Source organism: Cryptotermes secundus, unplaced genomic scaffold (genome assembly GCF_002891405.2).
Source record: "Cryptotermes secundus unplaced genomic scaffold, Csec_1.0 scaffold277, whole genome shotgun sequence".
Lineage (NCBI taxonomy): Eukaryota > Metazoa > Arthropoda > Insecta > Blattodea > Kalotermitidae > Cryptotermes > Cryptotermes secundus.
In genome coordinates, this window is record NW_019720164.1 from 18,132 (window position 1) to 38,134 (window position 20,003).

At 36.3% G+C, this 20,003-nt stretch overlaps 1 protein-coding gene across 4 annotated transcripts in view; it reads right to left on the reverse strand.

The window, feature by feature from the left end:
• Window positions 1-5,806: 5,806 nt before the first annotated feature.
• The window catches only part of LOC111867150 (filamin-A), a 308,902-nt gene continuing 294,705 nt past the window's right edge, over window positions 5,807-20,003 (reverse strand). For all 4 annotated transcript variants that reach the window (XM_023856756.1, XM_023856738.1, XM_023856746.1 and 1 more), the window contains 5 exons: window positions 18,397-18,590; window positions 16,724-16,949; window positions 13,484-13,699; window positions 9,827-10,030; window positions 5,807-8,144 (listed from right to left, as the gene is read on the reverse strand). In XM_023856756.1, the coding sequence (XP_023712524.1) occupies window positions 7,960-8,144; window positions 9,827-10,030; window positions 13,484-13,699; window positions 16,724-16,949; window positions 18,397-18,590 (1,025 nt within the window). In that variant the 3' untranslated portion in view covers window positions 5,807-7,959. The remainder of the gene's footprint in view (window positions 8,145-9,826; window positions 10,031-13,483; window positions 13,700-16,723; window positions 16,950-18,396; window positions 18,591-20,003) is intronic.

The following is a 20,003-nucleotide window of genomic DNA, read 5'->3' on the forward strand; positions in this document are numbered from 1 at the left end:
ACAAATTATATGACATATTTGTCTGATGCTTTTGAGAGTCCATTACCGAATATTAACACTACAAAAACTACGAGTAGGGAAATAGAAAATATTATATGGTCCCTGAAATCTAGTAAAACCCATGGGTATGATGTAATCTCGAATAACATACTCAAAGGCTGTAAAAGCTTAATTAGTGAACCTATAAGTTATTTTTGTAACAAAGTAATACATGAAGGCATCTTTCCAGATAGATTAAAATATGCTACAATAGTGCCTGTTTATAAAAAAAGGGGACAAAAATATGAAATCAAATTATAGACCTATCTCCATTTTAACATCAATTAGTAAAATATATATGAAGAGGTAATGCATAATAGGTTACTAAAACATTTAAATGACAACATTTTAAGTAAACATCAGTTTGGATTAAAGGAAAACCAAGGAACTGAAAATGCAATCTTTAGTCTTGTTGCTGGAATATTAGATTCATTAAACAAAAAGAAGCAAGTCTGTGGAATCTTTTGTGGCCTATAAAAGGCATTTGACTGTGTCAGTCATGAAGTATTATTAAACAAATTAAAGTTTTATGGAATAAAAGGAAACCAGTATGACCTATATAAGTCTTATCTGTCGAATAGAAAACAGAGAACTACGATATTTAATGAGAGATAGCAGTAAAGTAAATTCTCGATGGGCTGAAGTAACTAATGGTGTCCCACAAGGATCGATACTGGGACAACTATTGTTTATAATATATATAAATGATCTGCCCAAGATTCTGGAGACGAGATATACTCCAATTCTATTTGCAGATGATGCAAGTTTTTTGATTGAACAAACAGATCCAATAAAATTTAAATATATAATAAATGAGGTATATAGTGTAATGGATGATTAGTTTAAAAAAAACTTAATGTCACTTAATACAGCAAAAACATATTACATAAATTTTACTTCAAAAAATAAGATGAAAAGAGATATGGGAGACATAGGAGCTCTTTTAACAAGTATGAATCACATAAAATTTCTTGGCTTAAATATCCAAAATGAGATGAGATCATAAAGAAATTGCTACATGATAAGAAACTTGAAACCAGTGGTATCTACTAAAACTCTAAAAAGTGTATATTACTCATATTTTCACTCCATCATGACATACGGATTAATGTTTTGGGGTAATTCGCCACATGCCGAAAGAATATTTAAGATACAAAAGAGAGCTATCAGAATAATAAAAGGAAGTAGTTATAGAGAATCATGCAGGGAACACTTTAGAAACATGAATATACTTCCATTAAGATCACAGTATATATGCTCCCTGTTAACATTTGTAGTAAAAAGTAAGGAAATGTTTGATACAAACAGGGATTATTATGAAATAAACACCATGCATAATATGGATATGCATATGAACAAGGTAAACTTGATGAAATATGGCAATGGAGTATTTCACATGGCTGTGAGGATGTACAATGCATTACCCATTGAAATTAAAACAACCTTTAATAATACAAATAATTTTAAACATAACTTAAAGGACTTTTTGTATACAAATTCATTTTATACATTGAATGAATTTTTTATTAAGAGATAATCACTGTACAAATGCATAAGTATATGAGATGCTGAGTAGAATATTTAATGACTTCAATAACTAGACTATAATTATAATTATTTTAGTAGAATAATATATGATGTATTTATTTTATATATTATATTTTTTAAAAAACTACTATACAAATAATAACATGTTTGGTGGAGTGTATATGATGAATTCATTTTATAACGAACTGTATGATCAACATTTTTTTTTTGTGTAAATATCTCATCTTGAATTTTATTGAAGTTTTAATGTTTAAATATTAGAGAATAACTTTACTATGATGTAAACAATTTTTGTTATAAATTATACATAGATTTTATTAGAGAATTGCTTGATTGTATTAGCAAGATAATTTGACACAACTCTGTATTTAGGCTCTGGCCTCAAATGGATGTGATGGAACAAGAAATTGACATATGGAATGCACTGTTGTACAGTAGTCTTGTTGTATTGAGTATTTAAAATTTTGATGATGATGACTATCTGATTATGTATGTATATTCACATGTTATATTGTATTGCTGACTTGTTCTATATCTGAGGCAGACGCCTCCATGGATTTTGTAGAACTGCAAATGAATGAATGAATGAATGAACGAAGCCACCGTCCCACACTCTGAGTGAAGAAGACAGATAAACCAAAACAAAATGCTGGAAAGGCATTCAGTCTTCTGGGATACAAAGGCGTGTAGTCCGATGAAATCAACTGACGTTTCCGAGGAACATATCGCGATATTCAGGGTCAAAGGGTAAGCGTAGTTCACGCTAGTTTCTTCCTTAGCTTACTCTTCGACCATTTAGATTGAGGCATGTTACTCCGAAACGTCGATTGATTTTTATCGCACTATATGGCATTATAACCCAGAATATGTAACTCTTCATATTCACTGCCGTGAGAACCTCAGATCAAAGAAACAGTTGAAAATAAATGAACAAGATAAGAGGTAATTACAAAATATGGCGATTCTTGGTATATAATCACGTGCCAAAATCCTTAAAATAAATAAGACGATAAGCTGGCTCGTGTAGCTGGGTATTACGCTTTGGATGTGTATGAAGGCGTGAAGGTAAACATCCACACTTTCTTAGACATCGAGACTACATGGAAGAGGGTACGAACCCCACGGTACGTACTTGGTCTCCCAAGATCCCACATGGACGTTGATGGGAACAGAAAATGCCTCCTACAGGGTCGCCCTTCATTGAAACCAGCCATCGACACAGCTGACACAGGCGCCTGGCTTGTCAGACTTAATATTATCAGATGAATGTAAACTGAGGGATGGACAGTTTATTCAATATTCATGAAAATGGATACAGTATGTAGGAAGTTGTGGTTGAAGAACCTGATCGAAAAATAGCAGTGGGTGACTCAGAGGATAATAGTAAAATGGATAAGTGAAATTTCATTGATTTTGTGAATACTTAATAAATCACAAAGGGGTAGCTAAAATACTATTCTAGAGACTGGCATATATGCACAATGTAGTTGTTTCATACAGCTTCAAAACGTGACTTTACTCTTAGGGAGGAAAATTAATCTTCAAATGAGTGAAAATTAAATGATCAGTAAAATATTTGAAGAGATAACGTAAACGGAAAATAAAGGATACCGGGTGTTGCCAAGCATAGTTAGATTATTCAACTAGAAGTTAGGATGGGGTGGGTATGTAGCCAAGATGGAAGAAACAAGAAAGTTTTATGGAAAGTGGCTTGTTGGGAAACCTGTTCTCGCGAATAATATTCCCATTCAATAATATGAATATATAGCATGAGAACCTGAAAAATAACAGACCAGGAAGAATTTACCCTAAACATCATATGAGCCTCAATGTATGTAAAATTGGGCTAGGTTTCAGCTATTGCTGCTTCTCTTGCAATTCCTCCATTAGTCCATTAGTCTGGTTGGCTTACAGTCATTGGACTGGCCGCCAATATTAGCAGTTTTCCCATATTTCTACTTACTGGTCATACATTGATACACTACTTAGTAACTAGATAAAGCACAAGTTCATACTTTAAGATGGGCAGAAATATAAGGAAACACAGGGCCATGAATATTAGGCAAAATATCATCCCTAGTGTCAATTCACATCACACCAATGAATATTAATCCGTAACAGAAAACAGATATAGGTTCCTTTCCTAGTATTTACAGCAGTATGTCATGCATCTCTGTGCAAATTCCTTATTTTTAGGCACACTACTACTGAAATTTGGCTAAAAGACATAACAAAAGTAGCTATGTTTGGTTCTTACATTTACAACATGTGTGATTTTGGGACAGAATACTATTACTAAAACTTGGCTATATTTAAGCGTGGTTCACTTTATAAGCTAGTGTAAAATTGGCGCTTCCTTACCTGCAGAACCCTCTATCACGCATTCCTTCGATATTCTTCCGTTATTTATAAGACAGCAGTACTTTCACCACTTCAAAAGTTACCTTATTTCTTCTACGCTCTCACTACTCAAACACGCACAAAATGGCAGATCTTGTGTTGATCGCAGTGTCGTGGATGAAGTATTGGGCAGTTTCTAAACACAAGTTGGATGTTGAATGGGACTATTTTCATGCAGTGGGAGAGCAACCGAAGGAAGTTGCTGGTGGTATTAATTTCTGATATCTGGTTATGATGGCTTTGAAGCTCATGAAAAAGGCTCTTCTTTTTAGATACTCATTTTGAGGATCCGATTAGCCCCTAATAAAAGTACAGTTTATGTTTCTAATCTGCAGTTCTCTCTTACAAATAACGATTTGCACAAAATATTTGAAAAATATGGAAGGGTTATCAAGTAAGAATTTACAAGAGAACTGAACTGCATAATATAATGTGTGTTAAAATGTTTTGAGCTTGCAGTCGGTGAATTGAGGTTATAATTATATTGGCGATGGGTAATCCGTCACTGACTCCACCAGTTCCCATATGACCTAGGCTGGGCAGCCAACAGCTTACATAGTGCATAAGTGTAGCATGCAAATACAACACTTATCAGCAACATCTATGGAGACAGAGAAAATCTCTTAAATCTTGGACACAAAGTCCACAGATACAGCTGATCCCATAAGTAGATTTCATTGTATTCTGTTGCCATGAAGGCTTCAAATCATAGAAATATTCAGATTTATTTCTTGTTAGTCTCAAACGGCATACCCCAGAATGTCTTGCATGACTGACCTTTATATTATATTGAAATTCAGACTACCAGTAATGGTGACAGCTAGGTTCTCCTTTTGTAATCTACTCAAAATCATTATGTATGAGTGGTGCTGTTATGTTCATATTCATTTCATCAATTACATGACACAAGTACCACCCTGTCCTTCTGAAAATTCTTTCATAATAAATGTGCTGTTCAGTCCACTAGCTAAATCCCTCAGGTGTGATAATTCTGCTAAAAGTATTGCATAGATTATCAGTTAAAGCAGCTATTCAGTGGAATGGTCCTTGGGAAGCAAATAGTCATTCATCAAATAATTTCAGGTACAGTAGTCTGTGTAGATAGAGATTAAAGTTCTGTCAACAAATTTCTTCACAGCTCCATTATTCTGGCCATAACAAATGAATTATTAAGCTAAAGAAAGTTGAAGTTAATCTGTGCTTAAGTAAGCACCAGAGTATGAAGATGTATAGGGAAGTGGAGGCAAAGCACCATAGAATTCTTGAGAATTAGGGACAGCACAATTGCACCTGCTGATAGTTTTTGTCTACAGTCTGCTACACAGGAGAAGAGCTATGACCCAGCCAGGCACATTGCATTTGGTTTGTTTTGGAGCAGGTAACATACCAACTTTGAAAAAATCATATTACATAAAAGTACAATCTACTGTCTTAAAAATACAACTTCATTTATAAATAACAATTCAATTCCTTACACACAAACAATGATAGAGCTCTTCTCCTTGATAATGGACAACAGTTTTAAATTTTTGAATTTGAAATAAATTGAATTGAATTGAGTAACAGCAATATGCAGTGTGAACATGATTTGTGGTAGTTTCTAGGGTGATTACAAAAAGCTATAAAATGATTACAGTTATAGCAAATATGAACAATAATGAGACCTTTGTGGCACATCACTTTCTTAAAGTATGCAGGCGAAAGTGCTACAACTCTGTCAGCTGAATTCATCCTACAGCAATGCTCATCACCCAAGAACTGGAAAGGGATTTTTGTAGTGTACTCCTGTAGAATATGTTATGCAAAAATAAAACAGAAGGAAATATGTACAGGATTTATTTTATAATATATTACACTAGTTATAAGCTACAGCATAAAGAAAAAATTACAAGTTTTCTGCAATCTAATAAAAACTTTGCTCAGAATTCATTATTTCTTTTGTCACAGTGTAAGGCACTTGCTATTTACTTGAGAATTCTGCAATAAAAAGCTCAAAGCTATATTTAAATTGATTTCCTCTAACAAAACTGTCATGTATCATACTAACTACAAAAATATCATCTGCAACAATCAGTGGCGACTGGTCATTGGGTACTATACCCTATCAAAGAGCCAAGGAAATAAAGTTATATTAAAATACACTTCAAAATGACTGAAATTGAGATTTTGCTTTGTCTTTTGAATCTGAAGCATGAATGTTGCTTCAAACACACATAGTATTCATACAAATTTGGCAATCTTCTCTTCATTTGTTAAATGGGACTCAATCTACATACATTCATTTGAAACAAACGAGGCTGACAATTCTACAATCATTTTGAATAATTTTAATTGTATTAAAAGACTGAATTTTAGTAAGGGCAGTGTAAATTAAATATATGGGCATATAAATCTAACAGTGACACACTACTTAATAATATGACGTTACTTGCATGTCGCCACTAGTAACAATAATAGACTCTGGAAGATAAAAGATAGTAAGAACAAGCAAATGAAAAGAATGAAAAATAAATAGTATAAAATTGAAGGAAAAAACATTATTCCTTGCCGGCCTTAGATACATGCACATGACTACCAGGAAACGACCATAACATCTGCAATTCTATAATGATTTTATGTTTGTAGAGTATTTCAATGTGTAACAATAAAAGGTGCATATAAATATCACACAAGCAGATTTTACGACTCCAGTCTGTATGTAATAGCAACTGAGAAAATGGTGGAGTTCACTCTATATATTGTTCTTCTCATTACAAACCTCTCCCTGGTTCTCATTTTTCAATTGTTATCACATTTTCTTTATTATCTGAATTTTGGCAGAGTACTGTGTAACATACATATTGAGCAACATATAATAAAATATTTTGTCCAAATTACACATAGCACAGTTTGATAAAACAAGTGTAAAGCAGCTTAAAATAGAAAACATAATTCTTTAAATCATTTAAATTCAAAATTTCAACTGACTAGGAAACCAGGATTTCCCATCCTTAAATGCTAATTGATGTTGCCAAGAGAACGGTAAAGATTCTGCATACATTGGTTGCAAGGCACAATTCTGTTAAATGGTCAGATCATTGGTGGATGTCCTGTGTATCATTGCCAATAATATTTCTGACTGCAGGTTATCAGAAATTAACAATATGTATCATTTAAGGCACTTTTTACCACATTGAAACAGCAGGATGGTATATCACAGAAACTCAAGTGGAATGATTTGTCTCTTCTGCAACACATGCTGGGAAGTGGCAAGTGGAATGGTTTTGAGTTCATGTGTGGAAGACTTCCTTAAGAAACTATCGCAAATGTCTCGACAAGTTCAGCGTTTCTGAAATTAACTGTCCAAAAATAAATGAGCACACTGTAAACCACACTGCGATTTTAAATTCTATACATGCAAGTTCACATGTCATTGGAATATCACGTCCATGGCTACTCGGCTATTAATGGTGGAACACCTGATATGCTGTTTTGTCACTTTCTTCAGATGTTTGGGAAAATAAATTAACATACTGTACAATCCAAAATTAAAAATAGCTTCACACAAAGGAGGCCTCTGGTTGCCATGTACTCGTATGCTCTAATTATGTATCACGATAAAAGTGAAAGAAATGTCATATATACTCATATAGTCTCTTACATTTGAAAAATTTAAGATGTCAGATGTGCAGCTGCTATCTAGTGAATGGCCTCAGGAATCCACAACAAAGAACCATTTCACTGTGTTCTGAATGTGAATGAATACATCCTTCAAGCACTTTCTACTTCCCCATATTCTAGTTAAAATGCTGTTATTGAAGTACTTATTACTATCCTCCTAAACGTACCCAGATATGAATGCGTAATCCACCATTACATTCTTTCCAGTTGAGTTTCTGTGGCACTTCAAAATCCTTCCTTAATGTTAAATCCTAGAAATTTGCTGATATTGCTTAGGTAATAAACGTACGAAATGCCATGGAAACTCAGCAATCACACTTCCACTTTAAAGGGTGAGCCTGGGATATGATCATCTCCCCACTTCACAATGACAATGTATTCGCCTCGATCCCGCACAACATAGTTTACTTGGTAGTTGTTGCGACCCATATGTTTGATGAACACCTCTTCACATGGGCTTTTGGGCCCATACACACCCACATACAGAATATTGTTCCCTGTAAGCAATGAATATCAGCTGTTGTAAGCAACTGTTGCTATTGTTTTCACATTTTATTCCTCAGAATTTCAGTTGATTAATTTGTTCTGTTATAAATATTTTATTGTACATAACAAAGTCATACCCATGTTTTGCATTTTACATGTACAGTGTTCTATTCCATTATAGTTAGTTAAATAATTAATTTTAATTTTATTATGATAATATTAACTTCAACAGAAACAGACATTTTTGATGAATATTTACATCAATTTGATTAAATCAATATTTTGAATGACTTAGAACTAAAAAAAAAAAGCTACCATCCTGCACTTCTGCAGTGACTACCAATACCCACTGTAAACTTCAGTCTGAAGAAACTGAGGATATTTTTGTGATATGGTAAAATGAAGTGAATATTGAAGTCTCAGATGTTATGTCTTCAAAAGAAATTGCCTTTCAAAAACATTTAACATATGAAATATATATCTCTATTTGCTCACACAATTCCTAGCTGTGAATTTATATGCAAATGTTGCTAAACTGATAACCTACTTTTATCAGCACTATTTATTTTAAAAATAGAAACCATATTCTTTAAATTTATTTCCTTTTCACTGATCAAATAGTGTTGCATTCCCAATATGATTTGATCATAAGATGACCACCTTCAGGGGGAGACCAAATATTAAAGCAAATTTTACAGTATGTGCATATAAAAGATTTAAAACCTCTTAAATCAATAAGTGGAACAATAACATTTATAATTAGTTAAAATTAGTGCCCAATACCTCACCTCTTACAAACCAATACAATGATTCCACATATGATCATCATATCAACATTACAAAAAGAGGAGTGTGAGCCTAAGACACATGATACAACATAAACGAAACAAATTTGACATAACTGTATTCAACAGCTACCTATATCAACAAATTTCAACACAACACTAATTTGACTAATTATAAATTTTATCGCCATATTTAAGTGATTTAGATGTTTCATTTTAAATCTTTTATGTACACATACTGCAAAGTTTTATTTAATATTTGTTCTCCTCCTGAAGATGGTCATCTTATGAGAGAAACATGCCAGGAATGTAATAAGTTTTTGATCAGTAAAACAGAAATAGATTAGAAATATCTGAACTGTGATTTCCCATATTATGTTACTATATAAAGTATATCACCAGAACTAAGCCCATTGAACTATACATTAACTTACTACAAATTCTCTTTTTATGTGACTGATTCGTGATACTGAATTTCCTCTCCTACCATTTCTACATTGTTAGTAGTATTTAGACTTGGGGGGGGGCACCTGTCAGTTCACAAGGCTTACCAAATACATGAAGTAGGACTATCTTTTTCTGTGAAATAAGAGTTACATTTTGTCTAAGTTACTGATCTCAGATCTGGAGTCTGACCTCTATGCTCTGGCAATCACACTGTCATGTGAAGAAGTGTGACTGTAGATGGGGTCTGGATTGGTGATTGGATTTATTCTCTGCTTTAACGCACTTTAACAATATAGTTATAATTTCAGATGAATAACTGTGACATTTTTAGGCTCCAGTAGCAAATGTCAACTTCTAACCATGATTTTAACAGAGAGTGAATGTTGTTGAACATAGATGATTTGGACTAAGTACCTGAAATACAAGAAGAAAATATATGTAATAAGTTTATGTTAACATACCTGCATCTCCTGCATGAACTGTGAACATATTCTGCTTTTGCAGATATGCTTTCTTGAGGCCCATGCCTTTGCTAGTCACTTTTGAAGCATCTGACTTGAACAAGGGAAGAACAGGTCCTACTTGTTTGCTCTTGGCCACCTTCTGCACAGTTTCTACGACAACAGATGATGTTTCTTGAGCTCCTCTCTCTGCCAGATCCTCACCTGAAAGACAACATAGGCTGGAAAAAATTCTTATGATAACATTGAGGATAGAGAGAAGAAAGAGGGAGCTAGAAAGGGAGAAATATGGAGACAGGGAGAGGACAGTAAGGTAGGGAAAGAAAGTAAGGTTACAAAAAAGACTGAACAAGATACAGGGCAGACGAGAAGAGATAACTGAGGAGGTAGGGATAAGAAAGAAGAAAGAGAGGGAGGATATGGAAGAGTGGAGCATATTAGGGAGAAGGACAGGTAGATGTGAGAGGGGGGAAAAATAGAGAGAGAGGGGGCAGAATGCAAGGATAGGGAAGAGGATTTGGGGGGCTCAGAAAGTAGGACAGGCTGGGAGAGAGAGGCAGACAGAGAGGAATTTAGGTTGATAGAGGGAGTTACAGAAAACAGATTTAAGGAATGATAGTGAAGGGATAGTAAGTAGGATGAGGGATGTTTGAAGTGGAAAAGGAGACATGAAAACTTAAATGCCTTTTATATGAGGGTCAGTCGAAAAGTAATGCACAACATCTTTTTAAAAATTCAATGTTTATTCTAGACCTTTACTACTTATATAGTATGTTGATACATCCTTTAGGAACAAAATGTCACTTCTCCACATAATCTCCATCCCTTTCAACTGCCTTATGCCACCTTGGAACTAGGGCCTGCGTGCCACCACAGTAAAACTCTGGACCAGCGCGTCTGAGCCACCATTTAGTAGCTGTAATGAGGGCATCATCTTCAAATCTTGTTCCATGAAGGGATTCCTTCGGTTTACCAAAGAGGTGGTAATCAGAGGGTGCCACCTCAGGGCTATAAGGAAGGTGTGGCAATGTTGTCCATCCAAGTTTTGTGATCTCATCCTTGGTTCTCTGACTGATGTGTGGTTGGGCATTGTTGTGTAACAGCAAAACGTCCTGTTTCTGCCAATGTGGTCGAGCTTGAAGTTTCCTTAGGGTTTTCACATATGTGTCAGAATTAATGGGGATTCCTTGTGGCGTGATGTCCACAAGCAAAAGCCCTTCTGAATCAAAAAGACCGTAGCCATAATTTTTCCTGCCGAAGGCGCAGATTTGAATTTCTTTTTCATGTGAGAGTTCACATGGTGCCATTTTTCAGTCTCTTGTGAATGTTTCCCACTGTCTCATTCTCACAAAACAAGAACTCTCTAACAGCACGTTGCTTTTGACGAACATCAAGTGCAGCAGCCACTTTGGAGTGCCATGACAGTACTGCATGTGGGAATGGGTTGAATTAAATTTGAATACAAGCAGAAAGGATCCTTCTATGCACCCTACAAAGAGCTAAAGCATAGAATAAAAACTGATTTTTTAAAAATATGTTGTGCACTACTTTCGGAGTGACCTGCATACCTTATAATGTATTACGCTAAGTGTGGTATTTAAATTTACAACATGAATGATTACAGGTTTAGTGTTCATGGTACAGATTATAAGCATGGAGATAATGGCACCACATATATGCATGCAGAATTAATTCAAACATTTTAAGTATAAGTTTCTGTTACTTGTAGATACATTCTTTACAATGGTAGATAGATGAGATAACATGTGCATACATGATGGGAGGGGAAGGAGAAAATTGTACATACAGTATGAATACCTGTTAACTCTGCTTATAAACATGATGTGGGACCCAAAATTATGGGAATGTATTTATAAACAAAGATCTAAGTGGCCAAATTTTGCATCATGGCCCCTTCAAAGAACCCCTTCCCTAGATGAGAGGTAATACAGGGAGCTTGGCAATTCTGCTATCACCAGAAGCACATCTGAAACTCTTATTTCATATCATTTAGCACCCACTGTGTATATTGCTGAACCCTTAAAATTATTGAGCAAACCTCTCTCCTTTTCACTTCAGTTTAATCTCCAAAAGCAAGAAAAGGTCATACAGAATGAGGTCCAGAGAGTGAGGGAGTTGGGGACAGAAACCATTTTGTCATGATAACTCAACCAGTCTCCATGTCTGGATATTTTCAATAGACATTTTCACACAGATACTGTAGCTTATGTGTAATCCTGATGATTGACAGTTTGACCTGGAAGATGAATATGTGATGCATTACACCACTGCAGTCAGAAATGGATCCAACTTGTTTCTTTTAATGTGGTACCTGTGGAGATTTCCACTGTGATAACTGCTGTTTTATTATAGCATCTTCACTGACAGTTGCTTATGACATGTTACAGATTCTGTCTGACCATACTTTAAACAAAACTTCATGTAAATGTTTCTCTCTCTCTCAAGCACACGTGCGCACACACATATTTATTGTGCCATTACATAGCAACTGCTGCCTCTTTTCTGTTCCACTATTCCGGCTTTCAGCCATCATACCACATCACCATTTCTTATTCTCCACGGGGACATGCCTTTGGCATCTGTGATCATCCTCTTAATTGGCACCTCCACATCATGCTGGCTCCAGTGCTTCTCCTTCCAGTCCATGCAGACAGAACTTTTGAGACTGGCTGGTGCTCCTACAGCGTCAGCATGTAAATGGTTGGTAGTCTTGTCATTCAGTTGGAGGGGGGGCAGGGTGGTAAGAAGGTGTGTGGCTTTTATATATGGTGCCCATTTATGGTATTCCACCATGGCCTCTAACTTTTCCTGACTGGACTCCACCACTTTTTACTAAGCCTTCATCTCTTCTTAGCTGGCTTCCACTGCTTCTTGAATGGCCTCTATTCTTAGCTTCCAATCTTTCCCTGATGGGTACCAGATGTTTCGAGTCTGCCATGATTATCCATCATGTGCATCCCAGTTCAACAATGCACAATTCACTAATTCCAACAATTCAATCCAATCCCACTTCCGACACCAAGTGTCATGTGTTAGTGAGAAGACATAAGATTTGGATTGATAACTGGATTTACTTAACTCATAACTACAAATAATTATAGCACACTCAACAAATCACTACTGCCTACAGCATGTCTTCTTAGTCTGCTGATGTCTTCACTAGTTATTGCTTGGTAGTGATGTCTAACAATGCAACTCAAGACTGACTAACCGCAGACTTCCATCTCCCACTTTGTTGGACCTCACTACACCACCTCGGCATGGACTGCAAAGAAAACATGTTTATCGTGCCATTGCATAGCAACAGCTGCTTCTTTTTTGTTCCAATATTCTGGCTTGTGGCTGTCATGTCATAACATATATATTAAGAAGCAAAATACATTTTACACATCTTCACCAAACAGCTGCATATATTTGATTGACACAACAGAGAATGACGTTAGTCAGACATTCTACTTTTGAACATACACATTTATCACCCAGCTTAAAAAATTTATAATATTATCTGTGACATCACTATGGAAGAATTCTTGTAACTTTTGGTTACCACCTTATATCCTTGTTTAGCAATCAAGCTAGATACAGCACTGCTGGAAATATATTCAGGCTATCATTACATTATTTTGCAATTCCTACCTGTACACGTAACCTTGAATGGTGAGCCCACGATGTGGTAGCCATTGTACTTGATGCTGATGAAGTAGTCACCTGGTACAAGGGGGGTGTAGCGCACTTTGTAACCTTCTTCCACTTCTGTACAATCCATTGACACTTTGGATGGGCCATCTATTGTCACTGCCAGTGTTCCAGCACCAGCACTACATGTGTCAACTAGGAAGTCTGTCTTCTGGCCTGCAGGAGAAACCAGTTTAAAAGTAACAACAAAAGTAAGGCTACTACCACATCTACATATAACCATGATTATCTCTGTAGATTCACTGCTATTAATTGCATGAATAAGCATATAGCCTTTCAAACTAAAATTTTCTTTAACATATCTTTGGAGTGGTTACAGCAGGTCACAAGGGACAAACTTTTATACTACGAACAAAAACTCTATATTTACACATTTTAATATATGATATTAGATTTATTAGTGGGTCAGAAGTTCATGAAGGAACAGACAAGTCTTCAGTTTATCTGTTGAAATTCTGTAATGTTATAAAAGTCATAAATGATTGCTCATCCATATTATGATTATACTATGAAGAGTTCTACTATATTCTGGAATACAATGCTGTGTAGTCTGGTGAAAGTCAACTGATATTTTGGAGAAACATACTGCCTTCATTTTTAAGGCTGAAGAGTAAACCAAGCAAGATACCAGTATGAAGCTGGCAGCAAGCAGAATAATGTTATGCTATACTGATTTTATAATTAAATGTAAAACTTTATTATAAATATGTGAATAGGAAACAGATCAATTCCAATAGATGTTATGCCTACATAAAAAGTTTGTATCACTGTCATGTAGGTTTTGTGTAAATGTGAGCCATGCATTCTACTTAGGCTCCGTTCAGCGGCTTCTCTTCCTATCCCCCCCTTTTTTCTTCTTTTCCTCAGAAGTTCTTGTGTCTATAAAGTTCTTCCGTCCTGGCCTATCGCGTGATCCCCCCCTCCCCTCCAACTGGTTCTGGTTTTTTGGGACAAGTAGGGTAGAGAGAGAAGGACATTCTAGGACAAGAAGTCAGGGAAGGCAGGTAACAAACAAATTCCTTTTGGTTGTGGCCAGTTAAAATTCGGTTTTGGAGTGTTTTCCCGGGAAGGTTCGGGACGAGGAATTTCCATATTGGCGTTTCAAGGTCGCAATATTGAGTCTGTATTTTCTTGTATTATAGTGTATTCTATTACTTGTTTGCTAGAGAGGAGTAGCAGCTAAACTGGAGTGCTCTAGCCCCGATCCCCTAAGTGGCTGTGTTCACTAATATTACGCGATGTGAGTGTTTCAAAGTCGCAATACTGAGTCTGTATTTTCTTGTATTATAGTGTATTCTACTAACTGTTCGCTAGAGAGGAGTAGCAGCTAAACTGGAGTGCTCTAGCCCCGATCCCCTAAGTGGCTGTGTTCACTAATATGACATGACGTGACTGTTTCAAAGTCGCAATACTGAGTCTGTATTTTCTTGTATTATAGTGTATTCTACTAACTGTTCGCTAGAGAGGAGTAGCAGCTAAACTGGAGTGCTCTAGCTCCGACCCCCTAAGTGGGTGTGTTCACTAATATGACATGACGTGACTGTTTCAAAGTCGCAATATTGAGTCTGTATTTTCTTGTATTATATTATATTATATTATTTGTTTGCTAGAGAGGAGTAGTAGTTAAACTGGAGTGCTCTAGACCCGATCCCATAAGTGGATGTGTTCACTAGCATTACGCGACGTGACTTTTTCAAGGTCGCAATATTGGGTTTGTATTTTTCTTGTATTCTATTATTTGTTTGCTAGAGAGGAGGAGTAGCTAAACTGGAGTGCTCTAGCCCCGATCCCCAAGTTGGTGTATTCACTAATATTATGCGACGTGACTGTTTCAAAGTCGCAATATTGAGTCTGTATTTTCTTGTATTATATTATATTCTATTATTTGTTTGCTAGAGAGGAGTAGTAGCTAAAAAGGAGTGCTCTAGCTCTGACCCCCTAAGTGGGTGTGTTCACTAATATTACGCGATGTGACTGTTTCAAGGTCGCAATGTTGGGTTTGTATTTTTCTTGTATTATAGTGTATTCTATTAATTGTTTGCTAGAGAGGAGTAGCAGCTAAACTGGAGTGCTCTAGCCCCGATCCCCTAAGTGGGTGTGTTCACTAATATTACGCGATGTGACTGTTTCAAAGTCGCAATATTGAGTCTGTATTTTCTTGTATTATATTATATTCTATTATTTGTTTGCTAGAGAGGAGTAGTAGCTAAACTGGAGTGCTCTAGACCCGATCCCATAAGTGGATGTGTTCACTAGTATTACGCGACGTGACTTTTTCAAGGTCGCAATATTGGGTTTGTATTTTTCTTGTATTCTATTATTTGTTTGCTAGAGAGGAGTAGTAGCTAAAAAGGAGTGCTCTAGCTCTGACCCCCTAAGTGGGTGTGTTCACTAATATTACGCGATGTGACTGTTTCAAGGTCGCAATGTTGGGTTTGTATTCTTCTTGTATTATAGTGTATTCTATTAATTGTTTGCTAGAGAGGAGTAGCAGCTAAACTGGAGTGCTCTAGCCCCGATCCCCTAAGTGGGTGTGTTCACTAATATTACGCGATGTGACTGTTTCAAAGTCACAATAGTGGATCTGGACAGTCCAATGTATTGTACTGTATTCTACTGTATCTGTCATATTAAACTTTTGTTACTTGGAAGTTTTAGGGGGCCATTGTAAATACTGCTTAGACATCCTTTATATCTTGGGAGGTATTAAGAACGCAACAACAAGAACTAGCAGACGGAAGCGGCGTCTTCCCCTTGATAGGAGGAAAGGTAAAGAGGGGAGGGTCATCTCAAATGTTATGTGTGCTGAACTGAACACCAAACTTAACACCACTCAGCAATTCAAAGGCACACATACACACATAAAAGTTCTTCCTTCCTTCATCAATTAATTGGGTCATATAATAATTGGGTCATATGTTAATGTGAACCAATTACGCTGGCCTACATGAAATTTAGGTGAGCCATTTAAGTTATGCAGGTTACCAATAGTAGTTGTCTAACTTGGTAAAATACTGTGTAGCTACATAATTTGTACTGAGAGAACTGTGACTCATGCACAGCAGTTATAGTTGGGGTATATTTAGAGTCACAAGCCTCAGAAGTAGTCTTCTTATTTCCTTGTGATTAAATGCTATTACATGGAATAAATATACTTTTAAACTGGCAATGATCACTCACCTGTCTTCACCTCACCCAGCCCATTTCCATGCGCATGGACTGCTGCTGGGTCTGCATCCTCTTTACCAACTTTGATGCGGTATGGTGAGCCTGGGATGTGAACACCATTGAACTTCACATGGATGTTGTGAATACCATTTTCTCGAGGCATAAACCGCACTGAGTAAGTGTCAGAATCTATTGTCTGGATGAAGCAATCATCCTCAGTTCCAGATGGGGAAACAATCTAAACAATCCAACATAAATTTATGTTATAATTGTCCCATAATGATACTTGTCACCTATACTTTCTGGAGCTGCCCATGATTTCACATTTCTAATGCAAAGATTTGTTGAACTGCCTTTTCAGTTTCTGTCTATGCCACGTAACTGTAAACTTTTTCTATGGAAAGAGTACATCATGTCTGCTATGATCTGTGCTCCAATTACTGACAAACTATTCACAAAAATCTCTCAGGAAGTAACCATTATTGTAATTAGTAGCTTCCAACTTGCAATTCAATCTTAGCATCTCTAACATATATGTTCAAATAATTTCAACATAGCCAATAATTTCAGTTACCTGAGACATTTATTATTCATATAACAGTATAAAATTAGTCACTCTTTTAAACTGAAAGATTTTTTTTAACAAACTACTAGTCAGTTAACAAGGTGTGTATACTGATTAAATAAAAATGTTATAATCAATTGACAACCATAGTATTTTCTTTTTCTTTCACTGGAAATGGGAAACTATTTACAACTTTTGATTTTTTACACTGAACTGTATGGAAAATTTTGTTTGTAACACTCATGATTATTAGATAAATACTGAGAAAATAAACAACCAATAAATTTTCAGTAATGAATGAATTTTGACATGCCTACGAAAGTGCTACATTTCTGCAAACACAAAACAGTTGTTTCACACTGTAACTGCAGTTCTTGACATTTCTTCCTGGTACCATGGGAAACCTGGGGCAGTCCAACACCCAAGATGGAGGACCACTACTTGTTGGTTATCCCCAAAATTAAACATATTCACAGGTTACCTCCATGACTCACTCACTCACTCACTCACTCACTCTTGGAGCTAAGCCCTTCTGGAGGAGATGCCAAGTCTGCAGCTACTCAAGAATTTCCCAGCATTTTATGGAACCCAAAGGTTCATTACCATGTTCACAAGAGTCCTCCACTGGTCCCTATCCTCAGCCAGATCAATCCAATTCATACCATCCCATGTGGTCCTCCAGCTTGGGGGTTGGGTGTGGGGCTTACAACTCCTCACCATAAAAATAATCACGTTATGAAAATGAATACCTCCATGACTGGAGAACATTAACTGTAACTGCAACCTATGGTCATGCCATGTCATGATGACATGGGTTCCATTTACGATGATCCTCAAATAATTACTGATGTCGGTTCTAAATCTATTACAATGGGGCTATTGAACTGCAGCAGATGTAAGCAGTAGTATGAGTAGTTACAGTACCAGGCAAAGTGGAGAATTTAAAGATAATATTTTACCTTAATTATTGCTGTTAACCCTTCAAAGCAGAATGCTGCTATATGTACCACCTGCTTTGGCATTTACAAAACACTGTATTTTGGCACCACCCAATATAACCAAGAGTGGCGTGTGGATTAATGAAGCAGCTGATTTCACCAGTTTAAATCACAAGATGTACCTTAGCGTCCAGCTCTCCCTTAGCTCCATTCTTCCGCACAAGGAAGGCTGCAGGCTTGTCTGCTTGTACGCCAGCACTTGGAAACTGGAATACCTCCAGCTTGTGTGCATCCCCCATTGCTGGGGAGATGAACAGCTTGTAAGGGGAGTCAGGGATGTGTTGATCATTGAACTTGATTCCCACTCGGTATTCACCTGAAACAGATAATTTCAGTTATATGCACACCAACATAACAGCTACCACACATTGCTGTCTCAAGTAGGTTATGTTTTCCTACAGATCTCAAAATGAAAACAAACAATTCAGGTATTTTCCTTGACTTCTTGGTTGTGTCCATTTTATGATCATGCATTTCTAAAGTAGGTAAAAAATAATAACCCTGGTGTACTATCCAATTAACACTATCCTGAGCCATAGAAGTACAATTCACATCCTGTATTTAAGCATCCTGTTGCATTACTATACCTAAAATTGTTTATTGTACTACACACTCTGTCAACAATGCAACAAATTGTTCCTTCTTTCTTCCTCTTTCACTTTCAACACAACATGTTTCGGCCCTACATGGTCATCTTCAGGTGTCTTACCATGCTAAAACTGCTACACTGCACTAATATTGTCCATTCACCACATATGCGGCTGCATGGTAAGACATCTGAAGATGGCCATTTAGGGACAAAATATGTGTCAAAAGTGAAAGTGCAAGAAATAAGGAACATTTTGTTGCATTGTTGACAGACTGCGTAGTACAATAAACAGTTTTAGATACAATTTACACCTTCATAATTTAGTTTTGTAAGTTATATTTCAGTATTCTTCTCCCATCCATATCTTTCCCTCTGAAGTGACCTCTAGCCCCAAGACTCTTCAAACAAAATTCTAGATGCATAGTAAGGGAATCATCAGTAAATCAAGGGATGTGCTAGGTTCAAATATCAGCTGGAACAGTATGCCATGACTACTTCCTTCTGAATACTTTCCAATTCACAATTCATCATTCACCATTCATCCTGCCATTTGATGCTATACAGTCAAGACACAGACCACATTGTTAAATACCCCTCCCACAAGCTTTGAAATTATGGTCTTCTGAGCTGTAACACCGTGTAGTTTGGTAAAAGTTCACAAGGTGGCTGGCTACTTATTCTTGGTTTCTTTCTTGGCTTGTGCTTGACCCTGAATATGGATGCAATATGTTTCTCTGAGACACTGGTAGACTTCCACCGACCTACATGATGTTACAATCCAAAAGACTGTACTCTTCACAGTCACCTCTGTGAGAACCCAGTGAAAACTCCGTTTTTAAATTTAACATTCAAGTTTGCATAAAAATGTTTCATTTTCAGTGAAACATCCAAGGAATAAAACTAGCAATCTCCTACTTGTGACATGAACATGCAGTAATCACTTTCTTGCTGCTGTATAGTCAACTCTTTACACAGGTGACATTACATTTCATTTCAAGGAGTTGTATTAACCTTGGACTAAAACTTTGACAATGGTACAGCACACTCATATGATATTTTCAATTAATTCTCAGTATTCTTAAACTGTGGGAAGATGCCATCATGCTGGTTAAACTCTGAAATATCTTGCAATGCCAACAT